The sequence below is a fragment of the Mercenaria mercenaria genome, chromosome 11, assembly GCF_021730395.1.
Source record: "Mercenaria mercenaria strain notata chromosome 11, MADL_Memer_1, whole genome shotgun sequence".
NCBI classification, from domain to species: domain Eukaryota; kingdom Metazoa; phylum Mollusca; class Bivalvia; order Venerida; family Veneridae; genus Mercenaria; species Mercenaria mercenaria.
In genome coordinates, this window is record NC_069371.1 from 28,503,091 (window position 1) to 28,526,230 (window position 23,140).

General features: G+C 32.8%; 1 protein-coding gene across 1 annotated transcript in view; it reads right to left on the reverse strand.

Moving 5' to 3' along the window:
* Nucleotides 1–1,016: 1,016 nt before the first annotated feature.
* Nucleotides 1,017–23,140, reverse strand: part of LOC123531606 (solute carrier family 28 member 3-like) — a 33,125-nt gene continuing 11,001 nt past the window's right edge. The window contains exons 2-13 of the mRNA XM_045312716.2: nt 16,466–16,734; nt 9,616–9,789; nt 8,944–9,088; nt 8,374–8,565; nt 7,693–7,854; nt 6,936–7,061; nt 6,377–6,507; nt 4,935–5,103; nt 4,627–4,711; nt 3,845–4,020; nt 2,361–2,541; nt 1,017–1,607 (exon numbers count right to left, since the gene is read on the reverse strand). Coding sequence (XP_045168651.2) covers nt 1,585–1,607; nt 2,361–2,541; nt 3,845–4,020; nt 4,627–4,711; nt 4,935–5,103; nt 6,377–6,507; nt 6,936–7,061; nt 7,693–7,854; nt 8,374–8,565; nt 8,944–9,088; nt 9,616–9,789; nt 16,466–16,734 — 1,833 coding nt within the window. The 3' untranslated portion in view covers nt 1,017–1,584. The remainder of the gene's footprint in view (nt 1,608–2,360; nt 2,542–3,844; nt 4,021–4,626; nt 4,712–4,934; nt 5,104–6,376; nt 6,508–6,935; nt 7,062–7,692; nt 7,855–8,373; nt 8,566–8,943; nt 9,089–9,615; nt 9,790–16,465; nt 16,735–23,140) is intronic.

Genomic DNA, 23,140 nt, shown 5'->3' on the forward strand with positions numbered 1-23,140 from the left:
TACCTTACTGGATCTAATAGTTTAAAACAAGCGAAGGGTTTTCAAAAAAGTAACCAACTTATTTTCATATTATTTCACATCGGAACAAAATGAACCACTTAATCACGAAGTGTGTTCAAAATTAATGGGAATTCATAGATACGCATACTTTGAATCATAAACATTCAAGGAGGCAGAGGACAGAACCATTGGCCTGCATGGAATGTGTGACGTCATTTTTGACGTCATTTCAACCTGTGTCGTCGCGGTGAAAAACTCGTGAAAGTCGATATTTTCTATGAGTAATTGTTTCAAGCAATCGAAAATCGATATTGTAGGTATGTAATAAGTAATTGATTAAACGGCAATGAAATTCCTTACGTGGCTATTGAACTTATATTAGCACTCTGGCTACACCCACGTACGGATACAGATTAAGGCGTGCTAAAACACTTCAAGCCCACCATTGCCATTTGCCATTTTTTTCACATAGCGATCTGACATAACAGACTGAAATGAAATGAACGTGATAATTACGCCACGAGTTAGACTAGAACTCTATGATCTCAAAGGACAAGAAAATATAACGACAATGTGTCCAAGTATGGGTAGCATTTAATGACCGTCACACGGTACTCAAAGACTCCTGATGCGACAATCACTAAAATACTTAAAAAGAAAAACAGTGTTTAGAAGCATAGAACGCATCAAAGTAATCGGATAGCAAACTCGGTTTGACTTAGTGTGTTCATCAGAGATAATGCAATATGCAACACCTCTCACGCCCTCTTGCACAGCATTGGCTTTATTTCAAGCAGGATTTTTTAGAAGTTGCCGGGTAATTCAATATCCTTGTCAATTAACTGAGCTGGCGTTTTAGAGCTGTTTGTAAATTCTATATGCATAAAATAATGGGTTACGGTGAGTTAAACCAATTAAGTGAGTAATCTGTTATACTGTAATCCATACTTTATCCAGTAAATGAGTCGCCTAAAGGGTTTATAATAATAATGATAATAACAATTGAAAAAGGATAATACATTCTGACTATTTATTAATCAGCTTGATATTCAATACTTATCATAATAAATGTAAAAAAGACTAAAGAAAAGATAAGAAAGGTTTATATCAAAACTAGAACATTACAAATACGTCATAGATGTAAAGAGGAAACCCATGTGTAGTTGACAGCATTTATAAATATACAGCTTATGACAGAATTGAAAAACAAATACAACTAAAGAAAGTTGTAGATGATAAAAATGATAACTTTTTATGAAACTTTCTATGTGGAATAAGGAACAAAATGCAATAAAACTTGTTAACTTATATACACTAAACACTTTTTTCAGGCACAAAACATCATATTTCTACCCTTTACACAGTACAATTAAACTTAGAATTGTTATCGTGAAAATTCTTTGCTTAGCGTTTAGCTGTTTGTTATTCGCTATGCTAAGAATAACAACTGTTTTGTATCATAACTCGATTACTTGTTTTTGGATTTATCTGAAATAGTAGAGACTCCATAATGGAGGCGAAACAATTCCTCACAGTACGATACAAACCATGGGAATGCATTAATATAAATTCGGTGTATTCTTGTCAAAAGGGCTTGTACAGAAGGCCTGAAAAAGAACGATACATAACAGTAAATAAACGTTGAAAGTTCAATCTTTATTTTAAACAACAAACATTTTTACTTATAGTTGTAGCAAATGTTACTTATGATTATAATAAATCATTGAATTCAGCTGATGAAAGGTTAATTAGATATGACAATAGATAAGGATTTCTTAATAAACAAAACTTAAAATCGATACTGAATATATTGTATACATATATACAAGTAGTAATAGTTTGAACAGAGCCAACATACATAGTGTTTAATTGCTTGACAGTATCATCTTATAACAACATGACGAACATTGTACATGTCTTACAAAAGTATCTATCAGATAAATGCATTTTAAATATAACCAATGCTCTGAACAACAATCTAGAATTACTTGTTTTTTTTTTCTAATACAAACCTACTATACACGCGGTCAAAAAGCGTGCCACATTCCCACAGATCATTCCAATACAAACCCGATATACACGCGGTCAAAAAGCATGCCACATTCCCACAGATCATTCCAATACAAACCCGCTATATACGCGGTCAAAAAGCATGCCACATTCCCACAGATCATTCCAATACAAACCCGCTATACACGCGGTCACAACGCATGCCATATTCCCACAGATCATTCCAGTACAAATCCGCTATACACGCGGTCAAAAAACATGCCACATTCACACAGATCATTCCAATACAAACCCGCTATACACGCGGTCAAAAAACATGCCACATTCCCGCATATCATTCCAATACAAACCTGCTATACAAGCGGTCAAAAAGCATGCCACATTCCCACAGATCATTGCTCGGAGAACCATCTGTGAAAGTTCCGGCTTTCTACTTGGAGCAAGAGCACCAACTCCTCCTAGAGTAATCCCTATTGATCCAAAATTGGCAAAACCACACAAAGCGTAAGTTGCAATGATTTCAGATTTTTCCTAATGAGAAATAAAACCATTGTTAAATATTGCAGAATAAATGCTTGACATAAATCAGTCATAAAATACAATACACATTTTCTCAACACAACGTGACTGCAAACACAGTTGGCAGGTGGCATTGTTATTATATCATTACATTTTTGGCAAATACTTCCATAACCCGCCTCAATCGTTTTATTACAGATTTTGTTTTTGGTTTAACGTCATAATATACACTTATTAATTGGTTTGCAATGTCTTGACTATTGACCGGCAAACCATTCGTGTTTTATTACATGACGTCAGAAATTAATGTTCATATTTTTATTCTCAAAAGTTTGACTAATTAGCCCAGTAATCATGTGTTGAATTTATACTGGTCATATTAATGCAAATTATGACCGGCGATTAACGTAAGGATTCGTGTAACAATAAATCATTTGGCGACTTTCTGGATATAACAAGAGCTCCGCCAAGCGGGGCAATATACGCCAAAAGGGTTATATCAGAGGAGGACGGAGGCAAAATTTAAAGATTTTTTTGGTGTGTGTGTGTGTGGGGGGGGGGGGGGGGGGGGGGGGAGCAGGGTGTATGGGTGTATGTGTGGTAGTGTTATGTGTGTTAGCGTGCGGGTATGCTCCGGACACTAAATATGTTGGATAGATTTGTCCTTTAAGCTCAGTTTGTAACATCTTTGACATAGAGATTCGGTTCATGTGCCCTGCACACCGCCTCTAACGTCGTTTATATGACTCAAAAAATGGTTGAAAAAGACGTTAAACCTGAACACACGCACACGCACACGCACACACACACAACACACACACACACACTCACACTACACATCGCCTCATCGCCTACCTACATGCTAAGTTTGAAGTCAATACCTTGCATAGTTATCTAGTTATCTACGGACACAAAATATGACCTTTTAGCTCAATTTGTGACTTTGACCTATAGAGCCGGTTCAAGTGTTCTGCACATCGTCTCATCACCATCTACCTATGCCTATTTTTAAGTCAATACCTTTAATGATTATAAAGTTACGCTCCGGACACGAATTATGACGGATGGACAGACGGGCGGGCGGACGGACGCACGTGCCATAACAAAATACGTCTGTTTTTCTTTTCAAAACGGGCGTATAAAAATGTAACTTCAAAATTTACTTTCTGTTTCAACTTTAAGTCATTAACATTTCATATAAGAACTACAAGAACTTAAAGTTCATAGTGCTTACAACTTTATTAAATTTATGCGTATAACTGTAATGTAAAAAATGAATTAACTTTTACAAAATATTTTAAGTTGGAATACTTACAGATATAAATCCGCCTTCTAAAACTTGCCCTGTCATATTGAGTACCACGTTGTCTTTCTGCCAGTACCAGTCAGTTGTGTTAAAAAAGTCAGTGTAGTTGTTCAAATCTTTCTTGTTCTGTATAAGCACTTTTAAACTGCTGTACGCTATAAACTCGTTAGTGAATGTTTTCACACCTAAATGTATAAAAAAGAGAAGTTCAGATTTTAAAACAAGTGCATGAACGCTTCCGTGTACAGTGGAAACCCTCCAAATCGAACGGCCTAAGGACAAGTGTAAAACTATGGCTTGGTGGGGTTTTCGGTAAAGAGGGATTTTGTCGGTAGAATGTGTACTGCATTTCATAAATAGTTTTACAGTTACCGGACTCATTTTTAATCCTGACTTTTTAAGCATTGTATGAAACACCATTGACAGACATATGCTATCAAACAGAGTAATATCTGGTAATCATGGGAAAAGAAAAGTGCCAAAATTTTGATTAGCTTTAAACTTGATTGTTACTTAGAGGTTGGGTCTGGAAAATTGTTCAGTTTCCGGAATTTAGACGTGTTCCTGTTTATAGAAGAATTGTCCTAATGAAAACAGAAGAAATGCCAATTTCGGGACCGCAAACGTTTTGTCAAAATTGGCATTATCTTATTTAAAACATCAAATTATTTAGTTATCAATAGTTCATTTGGAAAGTGTCACAGAAATGTGGCGTAAGATAAGTCTTGTATAACTATAGCAACTACATTTCTGACAAGAAGAATGCCGCACATTACAATGTATATCCTTACCTACTAATTCAGCTACTTTACGACAATCATCAGTGTCTACTCCCATAAAGAAGGAAACCGGATACAATACGTAGGAACACATGAACTGTAATTCAATATAAAGTTTAAGTTTGCCAAAACATATGCAACAGAAATAAAAGTAGTGAAGCTCTGAACTACTATCATCGTGCCATTTTTGTGAGCAATGTAATTAGCATGAAACTGAAATTTTGAAATCTTAGTCATACACAACTGTCTTTTTAACTCTATTGTATTTTTAGGAACAATGCAGATATGATAATAATATTTAACACTTCGAACAAGCTTACCTCGAATGTAAGACCTTCTATCCCCACTCTTTCTCCAAACCATGTAAGTGTAGCATTCAAGAACGCTAACAACGAAAGAAATGCTAAAACATTAACTGCAATGGCACCGACAACTTTGATACTTGATGAAGCCCCATTTGATGCTGCCTCAATGATGTTGTGTTCAGGTCTGCAAATTTCAAATACATTTTGTAACAGAACTGTTGTTCATACGTAACAACAAAGGGTTAACATATTTACAGGTTATATTCATTTTGTACTTATATCACATTACTGTTTACCTGTAAATGTAAATATTTGATTATTAATAAAAACATTTCAAACATAAGAGCACAACCTGCTTTGCAGAACTGAATACTCTCTTCTTATAAATCAAGAGAGCTCATCCGAACTTCATAGTTTGCTGGAACAATGTTGGTAGATGGTCACAGAAGAAAATTATCTTTGAAATTATTTTGAAAATGTTTAAAAATGTGCAAGCATTTTCTGATGGGAATATTGTTTTAAAACAATTACACCCGATATGACACATCGGATTAGTTTTGACAAACTTGGTATAGGGTCACCGAATGAACATCCTGTAAAATTATTTCAAAATAGCAGTTTTTAATATGTTAACGAAGGACTTCAGCTAGAAGTTCATCTCAGAAACGTGTGTGAATTTTAAAATTGGGCTAGCGGTTTCAGCGGAAAATGGTGGTGGTCATGTTATCTAAACAAATCAGCATGCATTGCTTGAGCGAATTTTGTTAAGGGTCACTTACGAAACATTGGTGTGAATTTTTTTAACATTTTAACTTTTTATTTTATTAGGCCTGCAGTTTCACGGAAGAAGACTTTTGAAATATTTATTTTGGTTATCATGACGACAGGAATTCTGAATAAGTTACCTATCTTTAAAAGCGCCCCATTAAATATCCTTCTGCATTTGGTTGAAACTGACTTGGTTGTTTAGTAAAGAAAATATGGACGACACACGGATTGATGATGGGCATTCGACGATCCTAAAAGCTCGGCATGAGCATTCTCTTCCTTGAGCCAGAAATTCTTGCTCACGTGAGAAAGAAGGTATCTCCCTAACACTAACATACGCGTAATTTGCAGTCAGCGGCCAATGATTATTAGTTATCTCATAAACCTACACAGCACTGTCATTGTTACACTTGTACCTTAGAACGATTTTACGTATTATCTGATTCCGCCGGGACATTGGTTTTAATATAAAAGCAGAATGTTTTGTTGAGGCTTAATGTTCGCCGTATAAAACTGGTTTGCATAATATAGGTAGAACATTTGCAGAATATGACCTTTTAAGGCAATCTACAAAACAAAAATAACACTCTAGCAAGAAAGTAGCTCCGCAAATACGGACAGTTGGGAACAGAGCGAAAATAATCCTCGCGAAAATTTCTAATTTTACAATTTGGATTGTGCAAACATACGGTTTTTCCAGTTTTGAGAAGTCTTTGTTGGACGCTTTCGATCTCTGTGTTTCTGGGTAAGACAACTTGGCAATCGCTAAAGCTGCCGGTGCACTCATCACACTTGCTGATAGTAGATGGTTGGCAGGCACCTATTTCGCAATGTAAACCTTGGATGAAAATGCATTTTAACAGTACTTGGACTAAATTTCATCTTTTTCAACAATCTAGACTTGGCAGGTTTTGTTCTTTAGTCGAAAAATAAATCCACACTTGCAATATTGCTGCGCAGTATCCCGTCATATCTATTGGTGTTTGTTCTTTAGTCGAACATTACAATGACTGTCTTTCAGCTTTTTCAATGATACAAACTTGTCAGACTTTGTTTTTTTAGTAAAAATAAAAAAGACAATCCATATATATCTCTGCACAATACATCGATATATCTATTTTCGGTGTCTTATTGTACGTACTAGTCGAATAAGTAGACAATCTGACTGACTTTAAGTTTTAATGATGTTCGTACTGGTTTAAACTGCTCGCTTGTGTTAAGGCAATTACAATTACAGTTTATACTCACGCCAAAAGTAATATAAGCTCCCAACACACTACCAGCGATTGTAGCAAACCCGCCAGTCATTACAGCATGAAGTTCTGATCGTGTCATGTCTTTAAGCAACGGACGTATCATCATTGGCGAGTCAATCTGCAATACGTCATAATTGATCAGCAGGTTTAGGTAAATCCCCTCATTTTAGAAAAACAGTAAAGTGTAGCAAATATTTATAAGAACTGTCTTGTAAAACCGGTTCAAGCTTATCAAACAGTCATTTCTCAATTTCTGTAAAGATACTTGACGACGGTATCAGTGTTATGCACAGTACTTCAAAACAAACAATAACACCTATTTTTCTTAGTATTTTGACTAGTTTAATCTTGTTCAACTGTATTTTGATACAAAATTAATTTTTAATTGGAAATTTTCCTGTGTAATTTCAGTACTTACAATTTTGATTCCATCTGCTGTCGATCTTAGCCTTTTTTCAGAATCAAAACGGTATTTAATGTAAAACAAAATATTTTCCATTTTTAAAATGAAAATATGTTTATGTTACAATGCTGCTTAAAGTTAGACAGGATAAGGTTTTTACAAGCCATACTTCCCTTTCTGAATATTTTCACAGTACATAGTTTGAATCTCATTATTGTTTGGTTCTTGCAAACTTAAGAAGAATGTATTTAGGGTTGCTTCTTGGAAACAACCAGTATGAATATGATAATAAATGAATGAATTGTAGAAACAATTCTCTTATATCTATCTCAAATTATGTAGTTACCATAGAGCCAAAGATGTTCGCAGCAGCATTAATGGATTCGGCGGGAGTTGTTCCCATACAGAAGGCAAGAAATCCACCAAACACTTTAATAATGGCTTGCATCACTCCAAGGTAATACATGATGTTGATAAACGTAAAGAAGAACACAACGATCGACAATACCTTAAAAGGTTAACTAATTCATAATAAATATTTATAAAATAAAGGACGTAAATAGTAAATCAGAACTGAAAATAGTATTTTCAAACATATAAAATTAGATCTGTCTACTGAGTTACTGTAGGAGCCTGGAATGGCCTGTAGATGAAGTAGATGGATATATTGTTAGTTCAAACATCTGGAAGCATACACTAATAAATTGAAACCAACAGTTAAATATCAGGTGGAAAATATGTGACTTGAAATCTTCGATAACAATACATGTTGGTAAAAACAATCTAACAGTCTAGTACCTTTGATCACTTGGTTTTTGATTCTTGATGGTACTGATAGTGAGACCAATTTTTAAAACTTTTAACTTTGATTTTTACTAATTGAAAGAAAGTGTGCAAAGTTTAAATGAAGCGTGTGAAACAGAATACAGTTAGACAGAAAAAATGAAAAAGGATATTATAGAGGTTAGCTTTTATAGTTTGCAAATTTGTACTCTAATGGCTAAGATGTTATTGAATATAACATTACTTTCATGGCAAAGAAATGATCAGACCAGGTATTTCCAAACACAAACAAAACTCCTGCCATTGTATGCTCTAGAAACTCGGTAACTCGGTCACCCAGCCATTTGAATATATCATAACCCCATTGTGTACGGAGAATCACTAGCGCAAAAACATATTGCAGAGCTATACCCCAGAAAACAGTGTGCCAATTTACCTGCATCAAATGAACGAACATTAAGATGTACTTTACATGTTTTATTGTGAAAAATGTTCTGCTGTCATCGTTTGCCGGCTACTGATATGGTACGACACACTAGAAATGGTAATATGGGAAAGTATCGCTTATGTGGATAAAGTCTTTAGTTTGTGTGTAACAAAAGCTTCAACAAAAATAGCGTGTAGAGCATCCACGTTTCGTTAGGAGATCTAATTACTTGACAACATAAATGTACGGCAGTCATGTTGCAAATATGTATGGCAGTCATGTTGCAAATATACACCTTTTTTTCTTAGAAGTCGTATCTACCGGATGAATTCTTCATTTAAGACAAAATTTATCTAGATATTGTTTCAATGTAAGCATTTGTCTTACCCTTGCCGGATTCACTGAGGTTATGTAAAATATCAGAATGTACAAGATTAGTCCAGCTACGGAAATTAGGTTCTGGGGATGGTCTATAGCTATATCTAAGATCACATATACGATGACAGTGACGAAAACTCCAATACGAAGAAACCTGTTGTTGCATAGAAACAAATCCTTAAGAAAACTAAGAGTTATTAATACAAAGCGTAATGATTGCAGGCAATAATGGATCAAAATTTCTTTAAACATGCAATACGAATGGTAATCATTGGGGATATCAAAGTTGAAATATTCTACATGCATGATATTTTGTCTTTTTGTATAAACTAGTTTTTACTATTTTCTTCCAACAACCTGTAAATGCACAACTGTGTTTAATGTTATTCTCTAGAAATATGTTGGTTTAAATTGTACATATTTCAGTTTTATATATTCTTATAATTTTGGCTCGAAGACAATGATAGAGTTATCTTTGAATGGAAACTAGTACAGGTGTCATGTGAGGAGGTATGTTGTTATGCCACACAATGATTCAAACACACAACTTCTTTAGAAAGCGACCGACCTCTTACCCGTTATACTATTGCTAGACAACAGCATATAACATGCAAGTATGTCATGCTAGTCTGCTTAGATAGATTTAGGCTTTTAAGGACACACGGTAATGCGTATATTTACCAGCTTATAACTTTCATACACATCGTCGTAGTTTTTGAGTTTCTAAGTGACTCGTTTCTCTTCCATACGTCATCTATTTTGGTATCATATGCATCACACAACAAAATAAGTACTAACAACAGAACTCCAAATATAGTAAAACCAAGGAGACGCCATGATCCTTCGTCACCAAATCTGTAAAAAATGAATTAGTGTAATTTAAAATGTCACGCTCTGATTTAATTCAAATTTACTAATTTGCTTGAAAATTAGAAGTAATGCCTTTTAATTTATATAAGCAGTTCAGGCTTCCAAAACGATCCTCTCTAAAAGAGTAGATTTCCATTAAGAGTTTATTAATATGTATATTTATCATATTTTGCAAAATAAATTCGTGTATCAATAGCTACTTCAAGCGTGACTACCGCTCATGGAGCTTGTACTCGGTCGGATGAGGATTTTTAAAAGGATATACAGATATTCGATCGTTGGAATGAAGTTCGATTCTTATGTATTCGCTTAGAGCCATATTTTGGGTCCCGTGCGACTGGAAAAAAGATTAATGGCGACATATACCAGACTGTTCCGTAATGTCTGAAGTTCATTCTAAGACATGTCGCCAGTGTAAATTCTGCGACTGGACCGAGTTATGACGTCATCAAAATGGCGGCCATTTTTAAAAAATTAAATCTATCATCATCTTCAAATGACTGATATGAGTTGTTTGTTTTTGGTGCTGAAAGTGAAGTTTGTTGTAGTTTACATCGTACGCATACATAATTATTTAACATTATGTTATTTTGAATAACTGTTACGTCATTTATACAATATTAAAGATATATCATGCCCAAATTTCATAATTGAATATTCGAACAATTATCTCATATCATTTTTGGAATTATAAATAAACATGCGAGTATGAAAGGTAGTGTGTAAGGTTTAAATACTACATACTAATGTTATGTGTAAGTAAACACAGTATGAACATATTACGCTACTAAAACTCTGGAAGATTGTTTGAAACAAATGGTTTACAGTCATTTTAATTGTAATTGCAGTTTACACAGTTAGTTTATATGTTTAGCCAAGGTAAAGATTTTTAATGAAGATTTTCTAGATTTAGATCAATATACAGTGATGAAATATTTATGCAAAAGATGGGCATAGTACATCTTTAAAGGGACGTGAAATAAAGGAAAAGCTTTCATGAAGTAATTTCTATGCTGCATCGTAATTAAATGTAAATAAAAAATAGAAACCTGATGATGATTATCTAATAGTAATAATCTTACATAATTGAAAACAGTAATAATTATTAATAGATTAGACAAACTTATAAACAAAAGCACAATCACCTTGCGGGGACGTGTACTCAAGACCCTTCAAATATTGTATATTTATAGTATGTAATATAATTCTGCATTTAGACTTTTTAACGTATCTTTCTGAATGAATGAATTCTTTTCTTTCACGTGACTTGTCTTGCATTGTAACACAGCTGGACCTAACTATAGAATAAAAGAGTATAACTATATATAATTCATCTTTCACATTTATAAGTTACTTTCTACTTTTCGTTGCTGTTGCTGTGACATTCATATATTTTCGCTATTGACCCATTCAAAGGGATGTGTCGTCGCGAAACCCTTTAATCATGACATATCACTCATCCGTAAAATATACACAGCATTCAGTACTGAAGAAATCTAGACCCAATCAGAGCGTAAATAGTTTAACTGTTTCAGCAAATGAATGGTTTACATATTTCAGTAGCTGTTACTTGATGAGTCTGCAGAAGCCATTGTTATTAATGATGAGGGTCCCCGCGACCAATTTCTAAATTCTGAAATTACCTTAGAGGAAACTAAAAGCTCCATTTTAAAATTAGCAATCGGCAAAAGCCCAGGTAATGACGGATTGAATGCAGAATTTTATAAGTATACAGATGATATAATAGCTCATGTACTATGCGTTCTATTTAACAAGATATTCATGAGTGGGAGTTTCCCCACTTCTTGGGGTCAAAGTATAATCTGTCCAATACATAAGTCAGGAGCCCTTAATGATCCGAGCAATTATAGAGGTATATATATAACTACCACAACGTACAAAATTTTTTCTAATATAATGAACTCACGTTTATATTCGTGGGCTGAAAACAATAAAAAAATTGATGAAGCCCAAGCAGGTTTTAGACGTGGTTATTCTGCCATTGATAACGTGTTTTGTTTACAAGCCATGGCTCAGAAATACTTGTCTAGATCTGGTGGTCGTTTTTACTGCCTATATGTCGACTTCAAGAAAGCTTTTGATAAGATTAACCATAAAAAGTTATTTGAAAGTTTACAATCTAAAGGTGTAAACGGTAATTTTCTCAGGATCCTTGCTCAAATGTATCAAAATTTACAATCTTGTGTTAAGACATCAACGGGGAGAGTAACGGATTATTTTCCGTGTAACATTGGTACAAGACAAGGGGACATAAGTAGTCCTGTGATTTTATCCTTATTTATTGATCAATTATCCTCCTTACTGCGCGAAAAATGTAATTCAGATATTTTTATCGACAATTCAATACCTGATATATTATGTCTGATGTTTGCAGATGACATTGCAAATTGTGCAGAAACTGTATTTAAGTTACAACAACAACTAAACGTAATAGAACAATTTTGTAATTCAACAGGAATGGAAGTTAACCTCAGTAAAACTGAAATAATTGTATTTCGAAATGGTGGACCCTTAAGAATTAATGAAAGATGGTTTTTCCGTGGCCAATTAGTTAGCGTTACGACTGTTTATAAGTATATGGGCATCTTATTCACGCCGACATTATCTTGGACAGCAGCTAAAGAAAAGTTAGCGTCACAGGCACAAAAGTCGATATATGCTATGTATAACTATCAAAGGCCATTTGGATATTTTAACATTAAACAGTTGTTTCAGTTGTTTGATGCTATGGTAAAACCAGTACTCTGCTATGGATCTCAGATTTGGGGATATAAATATTCGCCAGAAATAGAAACCATACATACTAAGTTTTGTAAAAAATTTCTTGGAGTAAAAAACTCAACGAATAATATAATTGTTTTGGGAGAATGTGGCAGACTACCAATGTGTATAACCTATTATTCAAACTGTGTTAAGTATGTAAACTAATACAGATGGATAACTCAAGATACCCTAAACGGTGTTATTATATGCTAAAATCTTTAGATGACGTAGGCAGAATCACCTGGGCTACTCAGGTCAAACACTTACTATTTTTGTATGGTTTTGGTTATGTTTGGGTTTCACATGATGTTGGAGATATTGACTACTTCGTTAGTATTTTTCGTCAAAGACTCATAGATTGTCATACACAAAACTGGAAAGAGTCTATCGATGAATCAAGTAGATGTCACCATTATAAACATTTTAAAACTTTATTAAATACAGAACGTTACCTTACAATAAATTTGCCATTTAAATACAGGCTAGCAATGTCAAAATTTCGTTGTTCAAGCCATAAGCTGCATGTTGAAACTGATAGGCACAACAATACTCCTTTTGAATCTCGTATCTGCCAATTTTGTTCTAATAGAAGTAACACTAGTATTGTTGAATGTGAATATCATGCTTTTTTTTAGTGTGAGAAATTTAGTGAGATCCGTAATCAGTATCTTCTTAATTGGTATTCATCTGACAGAAGTATACAAAGTTTTTATAACATACTTAGCTCTGATAATGAAAAGGTGTTATATATCAAACAGTATTGTATCTTGAGAAGCTTTTAAATAATGTTTGAACAGTTAATTATGATATTCAGCAGCCTAGAGAACTATTATGTTAAGATATGTTTGCTAGTCGACTGTGTGCTGAATCTATGAAATGTGTATCTCAGCTTAATCAGTGTATATGTATACATTTTGTGGGATCACAATTATCTGATTGAACCACTTACTATATATTATGTAGTGTATTTTGGGCCGGAGGCCTTTGTTACATTTAATAAACTTTTGACTTGACTTGACTTGATTCAGTGAAAACTGACATAACGTCTGTGGGGCATTTTACAATCATTTCAGAAATGTTTAAGCCGCTGTATGAAACACATCAATAGATTTGTATGTTACATTTTCTTGACAATGTTTTAACATCTGTTTGTTAAAGTCTTTTCTGTATTGTTTTAAATATTATTGTTTTATACCTTTAAATATGTATCAAAATGTCTGATCACAACAATACTAAGCACCAGTAGCATAACTTTGCACGATATGGAAACTATATACGGGTACGATATGTTAAACATACGGTGGTAAAATGTGTCCTAGCGCTTATGCCACTGTCTTTTCTACCATACGAGAACGTATTTAATATGATGATCGTGATTTCTCTGATATAGACTGACTTTGCATCTTGGTAAAGAGATTGTGAAAGAGCCGCTTAAGTAGTGACACAGTGGATCGCGCTAAAATTAGATACGAAACGATTATTGTTGCTAAAGCTAAAAGTTGCTCCCAGTTATGATCAAAAATTGATTGTTGGGAGTATTTCCGTAGATGTAGATATGCTTACGAAGAAGAAGAAAAAGAAGAAGAAGAAAGCTAAAGCTATAGAGTCGAATGTGACTGAAAATAAACAAACGCCCCTAGTACTACTAGAAGAGTTATAATGATTCTTTTAGAAAACAAGAACACCGCAAAGGGGAGCAATATACGCCCGAAGGTATGACATTTGAACCCTAAGTGTGACCTTGTCCTTGAAGCCAGCCATCCGAACCATGCGCTGCATGTCGGCCCGATGTGGTGAACAGTTGTGCCAAGTGTCTTTAAAATCCTTCAATCAGTTCAAGAGTTACAGAGCGGTTGCGAAATTGCTTACGGACTGGCGGACAGACGGACACCGGCGTCATAACATAATACGCCCCTTTCGAACGTATAAATAGCCTGTTTGTTTTCTATCAAGACAGGCAATCGCAAATATTAGTTGTTAAAAGGGGCCAATGCCTGGGTGAAATTACAAACGGCAATCAAAAAGTCTTACAAGATTTCAAATACGTCAAAATTAAGTTACTGCTAATAATCAAGATCTTACTGGGGAGTCCATAGCTATTTCACTGCACGGTATCTACGTTGTTTAATTCTGGGCCCTTTCCTCGGAAAGCAAGAACGCCAATTTGATCATGTCCAGGACAGTCACATTCCCAACTTGTCACAGAATCTTATGTGCTCGACCCTTACATGTACGCATACATCCACACACCTACTGCAACTATTTGTAGTTATTTGCAGTTTGCAACTTTCAAGAGTTCTCAGAATTTCAGACGATGGCAAATGGTTCATCACCCAATCGTGATACTCATCATGAAAAGTTTCATTCTCACAAATTTCTTGACACAGACTGTACTAAAATGACGACGATGAAGGTAAAAATCCAAACTACAGACTAAGGAAAGTTTGTAGTTTAAAGACTCCATTATTCTTCAATAAAGTTTTGAGATCCTATGGAAACTATTAATCCTAACTTATGAAAGTCTTCTATCAAAATAAAACGTATCTATCGGGAAAGTAACGTTAGAAGAAAGGTAGAAATTCTGATCATTGCATTTAATTAGGTGCGAATGTTTAAAGTCACTGTGGAGATCAACGCAATACGAATGGTGGGCCAGCAAATTGGTAGAGTGTTCATTTGTGGCAGAAACATAAAGCACATATAAACAGCTACAACACTATTGGAATATGATGATAGTCGTATATTTGATGGTATAGCAAACATATCCAACAAGAAAATGATCTGTTGAAATAAAGTGGGTGGGGTAAGATAATTTTTTATCATTTCACACTATATAATTGTTTATTTACTTCAATATTGTTATTACATTGACAACAAATATTCTAGGATGGAAAACCAAAGGTAATAAGATGAAGTTTGCTGTGTAACGTAAATAGATAATGAATTACGCAAAGTTACATTTTCAAACTTGGTCGCCATTTTGATGACGTCATAGATCGGTCCAGTCGCGGAACTCGGAATGGCGACATGTCAGACATGTTCTAACAGTTTGGTATATGTCGCCATTAATCTTTTTTCCGATCGCACGGGATCACCGTCCTGAATACACTATTAATAAAAGTTGTGACATCGTTAAGTGATAAACATACTATCCGGGATTTCCAATTTATTTTAAACGTTTGAGTTGACTGTTACGTTGCAAAATGCGTTTGTGACGTTCCTTACATCGCAGTCTGCCAGGTATAATTTTGGTGACTCCTCCGTACCGAAATAACTGAATGCTGACTGATCTTATGGCATAATAACGCTAGCTTTTTAGAAAAATAAAAGTCCAAAACGCTTTTTGATAAACGTGCGCTAAATCCGTGAAACGTAGGGCAATTTCTTTGGTATCATGGTTCATTTGTTTGTAATCAACTTCAACATTATGTGACATTTCATTTTTTTTGTAAATGCATGCTAAGCATTTCGAAAGACATGAATTACAACAGGAGTTCCAGGGTCACAGGTGACAATGGTCAAGCTTAAAGTATCAATATTTGATCGGATTTAATAAATAAAAATACAAGTCGCAGGAATGAAATATTTGCCATACATTGATATTGTGTTTTAATTTTTCTTGAGTATAGTTGCGGGAACATAGACATAGGGTTAAACGATCATTGAGTTATTTAGTGTTTTATTTCACTTACTTAAAGGTAAAAGCATTCACGGTTTAGTAGCGGTCGCATTTGGACTCCGTATGTGCAAGCACCTGCAACAACTATTTGTGTTTTATAACGTTTTAAGTTATCAGTTGCTTTTAAATGTTGTATTTTGAGCAGCCAGGCGAGATTTTGTTATATTATAGCTACCTTGTAAACACAGCAAGACTAACCTATAATTCAGTGCCAACCCAAAATAGACAAAGTATGCCATAAATATGATCAAAGTAATTGCAGTCCATGTGACTTTCTTGTGCGCCTTGTAGAACCCCGTTACTGTCTCTTGCAAGAACAATATTCGTCTTTGGTAAACATTGTACTGATAGTCGTCATCCTTCTCCGTGTCAACAATAACCGTGACAGTTTCTGTGTCGTCATCCTGCTCCGTGTCAACAATAACCGTGACAGTTTCTGTGTCGGAAATAACAACTGTATGATCTTCCTAGAAACAAAGAATCAAACTGGAATGTAGTTTAAATAAAAATATCTTAATCAATAAACTTAAAAGGGACACAGTTATATTTTATGTGGCTGAATTTAACATTATTCTCAATGAAATTTATTTTCCAATCTTGCTAATTTTTTAAATTTTCCATTTGTCCATTTTGATACTACAGTACTACAGAACACGATCACAATACGGCATGCAAGCTAAGCTTTGTAAAAAAAGTTAGTATGCGGTCCGTTGTCGAGTTAATTTCGTGAAAATTGTTACTTTGACATGTTTTTAACTTTTAGAAAGTTCGTTCAAATGTAAAATTATGATATGAGGATTTGCTTGATTTTACAAGAAATATTTATCGAATCTCATTTATTACAACATGTCAGACGGATGCTCCCCTTTATGTATTACCAGCACGAAAATAGTACGTCGGATCCTATATCTGATACAAAATTACTATTTTTTACACTAATTAATTAAAGGTGAATCCTGAAACAAACTCTACCAATTTAAACATCAGTCTCCACATCTCATTCATGTGAGATTACGAGTTTGAGAGTATAGCCTGTTGTATCCGCATAATACTGACATGTTAAGGAAGCAACTGGTATCATTTTTCACATCCTTGGTACGCGACCGTAGATCGAATCCGCGACCTTCCGCACCGGAGGCGAACGCTCTACCATTAGACAAAATTACTTCACTGAAAGTGGAATCGTGTGGAATGATAGCTATTTGGTAGAGCGTTCGCCTCCGGATCGAGAGCTCCGGAGTTTGAGCTCCACCGGAGAGAGAGACAGAGAGACAAAGAGACAGAAACAGAGAGGTCACAGTCAGGCGGAGTAGCTGAGTAGTTATATGTATACCGCTTTTGGCACTTTAACCCCCCCCCCCCCCTGACCCCTCGTCCCTATTCTATAAGTGCACAATATTGGAATTATTTAACCGTAGGTAGGAAGTGATTATTGTTCATGTTAATTTTATCAGTTTTTGTTGAAACAGTTTATTGAGAATTACGCTGTAATCCATTTGCACTTAATGACCTTAGTATAGAACGTTTCGCAGACGACATATGTGTCAGTTTTTGTTGAAACAGTTTATTGAGAATTACGCTGTAATTCATGAAGGAATGTTAAAACCATTAAACGTATAGATTATAGCTTTGTAATTTGGTGACACACGGTGTGTTTACAATCAATATTATAAGTTAAACAGACGATTTATTGCATTCCTTTTAAGATAAACATATATCGAGGAGTTGTTTATACAACATATTTGATCTTATTTTGAATTAGTAAGTATATTATCAGGGTACACATAGTAATTAAAACTTTTAATTAATCTTTTAATTAAACCTTTAATCCAAAAGTAGGTTACTATTATAGGATACAGGTTCGTCCGATATGTAGAATCTGATGTAACTACCCATCAAAAGCTTAAATGTTAATTCTGTAGATGCTGAATCGTCATAAGGGTGAATATCAAACACTGTCCCTTGTTTTAGATAAATTTTAATTTTTTTCTTATACATAGATATTAACATATCAGCGTCAATGTCCTCAGCTGCCTCAGCTGTTATATTTACATTATCAAATATATCAGTAAATAAAACAGCATCCTGAGGACTTAAATTCCGCCACCTAAATATAAAATGTGATATTGGGCTTTTAGTCGGTTTATACGGTTCACCCGGGGAGCTCGCACCCCTTAATAAAAATTTAATATCTATTATATAAGTTCCGGTTTTTCCGACTATAAACACACCACTCAAAAGCATATCTAGTACATCTATTTTATATTCTTGGTTTGTGTTTATAAAATCTTTATAATCTACGAGAATTCCAGGTCTTATTTCAAATATATTTAAATAGTTCAGATCGGCCATATTTTTATATGTTGAATGTATCCAGGCACCACGACGGTCAAAATACTTTTTCATTTGTATGTAATCAAAAAAATGATTATAATAGTATTCAAAGAGAAACACTTCATGTTTTACTTCCTCTACCCTTTTTTCTATTTTCCTGTCTTTCTTTTTAAGTTTAAGAATTATTTCAGCTAAATCATCAACTCGTTTTGTTGTGGCAACTTCAGAAGCAGATAAATTGTCAACAACGCCTTTTGTTCTAGCTAATTGTGTTTCTTGTTTTAAGAAAACATTTTTTACTTTTGTAATTTCTTCAGCATTATTGGTAATTTCTTCGACATTAGCGGTTATTGCTTTAGTATTAGCAGTAATTACTTGGGTATTAGCAGTGATTGATTCTCCTTGTTTATCTGATATTTCAACTACAGAGTCCAAATCATTTGTTATTTTTTTAATTTTATCATTAATTATGTTAATTGCTTCAGTATTAGCAGTAATTAACTCTCCTTGTTTAACTGATTTTTCAACTACAAAGTCCAGTTCATTTTTATGTTCTTCAACTTTAGCATTAAATTCATTAATATCTTCTTGTAATTTTTTGTAATATTACTTAATTCTGCATATTTTAAAATATGACGGTTGTCAACAATACTAATCCAATTTCGAATTTGTTTTTTAAAGTCATCTATTTTAGAATTAATTTCTTTTTTAAAGTCATCTAATGCTGTGTCATGATCATCACCTCTTTGTGAAGCTGCCTTTTCCAATTCAGATTTATATTCTGCAAATTTATTTGAAAATGTGTCGAGTAAATCTTGATTCCCTTTTGCCATTTCAGTATTTAGTTTATTTATTTCTGTTTTGATTTCTAACTGATACATATTTTGTAACTTTTTTTCAGCTTCAATAATCTTGTCTTTTAGTTCTTCATGTTTAATCATACTATCTTTTAATTCTTGAACTTGAGTGTATAAAATGTTTAAATTAACTCGAAATACTTCTTTTATATTGTCATCTGTCAAATCAGATTTCTCTTCAAGTTCTTTAATAGAATCAGTCATAGCTTTCATTTCTTCTTCAATTTTACCTTGTAATTGATTAATTAATAATGAATTCTTTTTAAAATCTTTTGTTAATTCTTCAATATTCTTTACTTCTTCTTCTAATGTCTGTTTTATAGATTTGATATCTTCAAGATTATAGTCATCTATTACACTTTGAATTTTTTTATACACAAACCGTCTTGGAACTGCATCGTTGGGTTTATCTGGATTTCCTAGGTTGATTATTTCATTACCTCCCATATCTAATGCTCTATTCATTGTGTTATCAAGTTCCTTATTTCTGTGAAGATACGATTCCGTTTCCTTTTTAAGCTTTTTGAATTGTTTTTTAGTAGCATAATCACTTAAATCAATATCAAATTTAACTTTACTTATACTGTCAGGTTCACTTATTTGTTTTACATCATTAAAAACTCCCATTATATAATTATTATATATTACCAGTAAAGTTTTTTCTTAAAAACTTCCTTGGTTTGTCAATATATAAGAAATCATATTTTTGATTTATTGCATTAGCAAAAGTATCACGATCTATATTTTGTTCAGTACAAATACTATTATTTTCCATTTTACCTGGACTTTCAAATAAAATATAATGTGAACAGTTAATTCGAATATCTTTTGGTGTTTTATAGTAAGACTGACTTAAATAAATAACACAACAGTTTTTGTGACGTCCTTGAATAAAGTATTTTGTTATTTCATTTTGAACTTTTTTATCTTCACATACAAAATCATCAAATATTACTACTTTTTGTTTTTCTGATTCAAGATTCTCACAAGGTTCATTTGGTTGGGATCAGCTGAATATTCAAGTATTTCATTTGGATCTACTTTAATTTTTTTTTGCAATTTGATTTAAGTTGTTAATTAAATCTTGATATTTAGATTGTTCTAGGTTTTTAGCATATAAGTATAATTTATCATAATATATAAGAGGTTTTCGAAGTATATGCATTAATGTATTTGTTTTTCCAGATCCTGACGATCCACATATTAACATTCTAAAACATGAATCTGGCATAAAAGGATAAAATTGTTTAAAGTTATTGGATTTATCACTTTTTGTATCATAATTTGGAATTTCCATTTATATAATATTACATTATTTTACATTATTTTACAATATCTTACATTATCTTACATTATTTTACATTATTTTACATTATCTTACATTATTATATATAAATGCAATCAAAACTTAATGAAATGGTAATAAGAAAAAAATTAGTTGGGCAAAAGATGAGAGATCTTAGAGAAGAAATAATGAGAGAAAAAATAAGAAAAGCTACAAATCGGGATATGTATACTGAAATTTATAAGCCAATTACTGAAAAAATAGAAAGTCAAAAAGAACAATTATCAAGTCAGTTAAAAGCATTACCTGGAATAAAACAACAATTAGCGTTACTTCCAGAACAGTTTGCTGATAAGATACATGAAATAGAAAATCTAGAAATGGTGGAAGAGCCATCGGAAAAACCAACACGATTATTACCGCCGAAAGATGATATGGGTTTGGAAGAGCTATTCCGAGAACCAACACGATTATTACCGCCGAAAGATCATATGGTTTCGGATGATAAAGATGATGAGCTTGAAGACACCAAAAAACCTCCCGAAGAACTAACAGAAGAATTTATAGCAAATTTAGATATAAATATCGATAAAGATATAATATCAGAATATGGATTGTCTACATTAACAGAGTTAGTAATAAACAAAAATAAAGATGATTGGATAAAAACAAGAAAAGAGGTTACCGAAAAATTAAAGGCCTTTACTCGTGATATAAATAAATATAGTAAAGAAAACCCAGATGAAATAATTAAATTTACAAATGCAGAACCTACGGCTGCAGGTGAGTATGTTTCGGAGTTAGAATTACATAGAGAAAATCTTAAAAGATACAATGAACGCTTATTAAAAATTATTAAAGACTCAAAGGTATTTGGAAGGGGAATAAAATATCATAACCCATATAAAGTTTCACCAAATGGGCAATATGGTTATTTAATTATTAACTTAAATAAACTTTATGGTCAAAATAAATTAATTGCTAAGGATAGAATAACTGGAAAAGAAGTCATTAACACTAAAGTAGATGATGATTTAATTGATTTGATTAATAAAAGATATAACAATAATAAAAAACATTCAATTCATTCAAGAAAAATATTTAAAGAATTAACAGAAAAGTCAGGATTACCTATCAATAAAAGATCTATGAAATTTAAAAAAGTAATTAGGGGACAAGGTTATGACATTTGTCCATGTAATCCAAAAGAATTGGTTAATGACTTGGAGTTAATTTGTGGTTCAATTTATGCTGGAAATAATAATGAAGAACTAAAAAATGAAGGTATTAGAATAATTGATGAACTATTAAAAATGAAAACATTGTTACCAGAACAACATGAAAAGTTATATAAAAATTATTTTTCTTGAATTTAAATTTTAGTTAAAGTTTTAAAACTTTAGTTTTTAATTATATATAAATTGAACAAAAAATTGTGTTAAGTTCTGAAACAGTTAAAGATGATAAAAATACTCCGAGTGATTTTACAATCAGATTTAGTCGTTCTTTAATTTTAGATAAAAATAAAACTTATGTTGTTGGTTTGGATAGTATTAACACTATGACCTACTCTTGGCATAATATTAGTGATGAATATGACAACAAAAGAATTCGTTATCATAATGGTAAGGATTGGAAAGATATTATATTTACAAATGGTTCTTACAGTTACACAGATATTAATAATTATGTTAGGGAAACATTAATAAGTAATGATGATTATGAATTTGATAAATCAGAAATTGCTGCAATAAGTTTGGAATTTGATTTAAGTAGTTTTAAGATTTTGATTTCAATTACAGATAATTTTAAGTTGGATTTGGAAATATCAAATTTTCATACATTGCTTGGATTTGAGAAAAAAAAAATTAGACAAAACTGAATGGGGAACTAAAACACCAAATATAACTAACTCTGTGGATACAATTTACATTCATTGTGATCTTATTGATAATTCACTTGTTGATGGTAATTTCAGTGATATTATCTATGCTTTAAGTACTGCAGATTTAACAAGAGCTTATCCATTTACAAAAGAACCACAAAGAGTTGGATATTCTGAAATTAATAAATATATTATAAATTCAATTAGAATATATATTACAGATGTATTTGGTAGAATAATTAATTTTAATGAGGTTGAAACAAGTTTTACACTAATTTTAAAAGAAATTAATTAAAAGAAATTAATTAAAATTTAGTTTTATATAATGTACAAAAAAGTTTATGACAAAAATAAAGGAATGTTTATTTATGTTGATGCTCACACAGGAGAAGAAATCATACACGGGACAGGTATCTTTGACACTTTAACGAAATTGCTTTCAAGCGGAGTTGCATCTTCAATTAGCACAGCTGGAAAAAAAGCTTTGGAAACAGCAGGAAAAGCAGCACTTG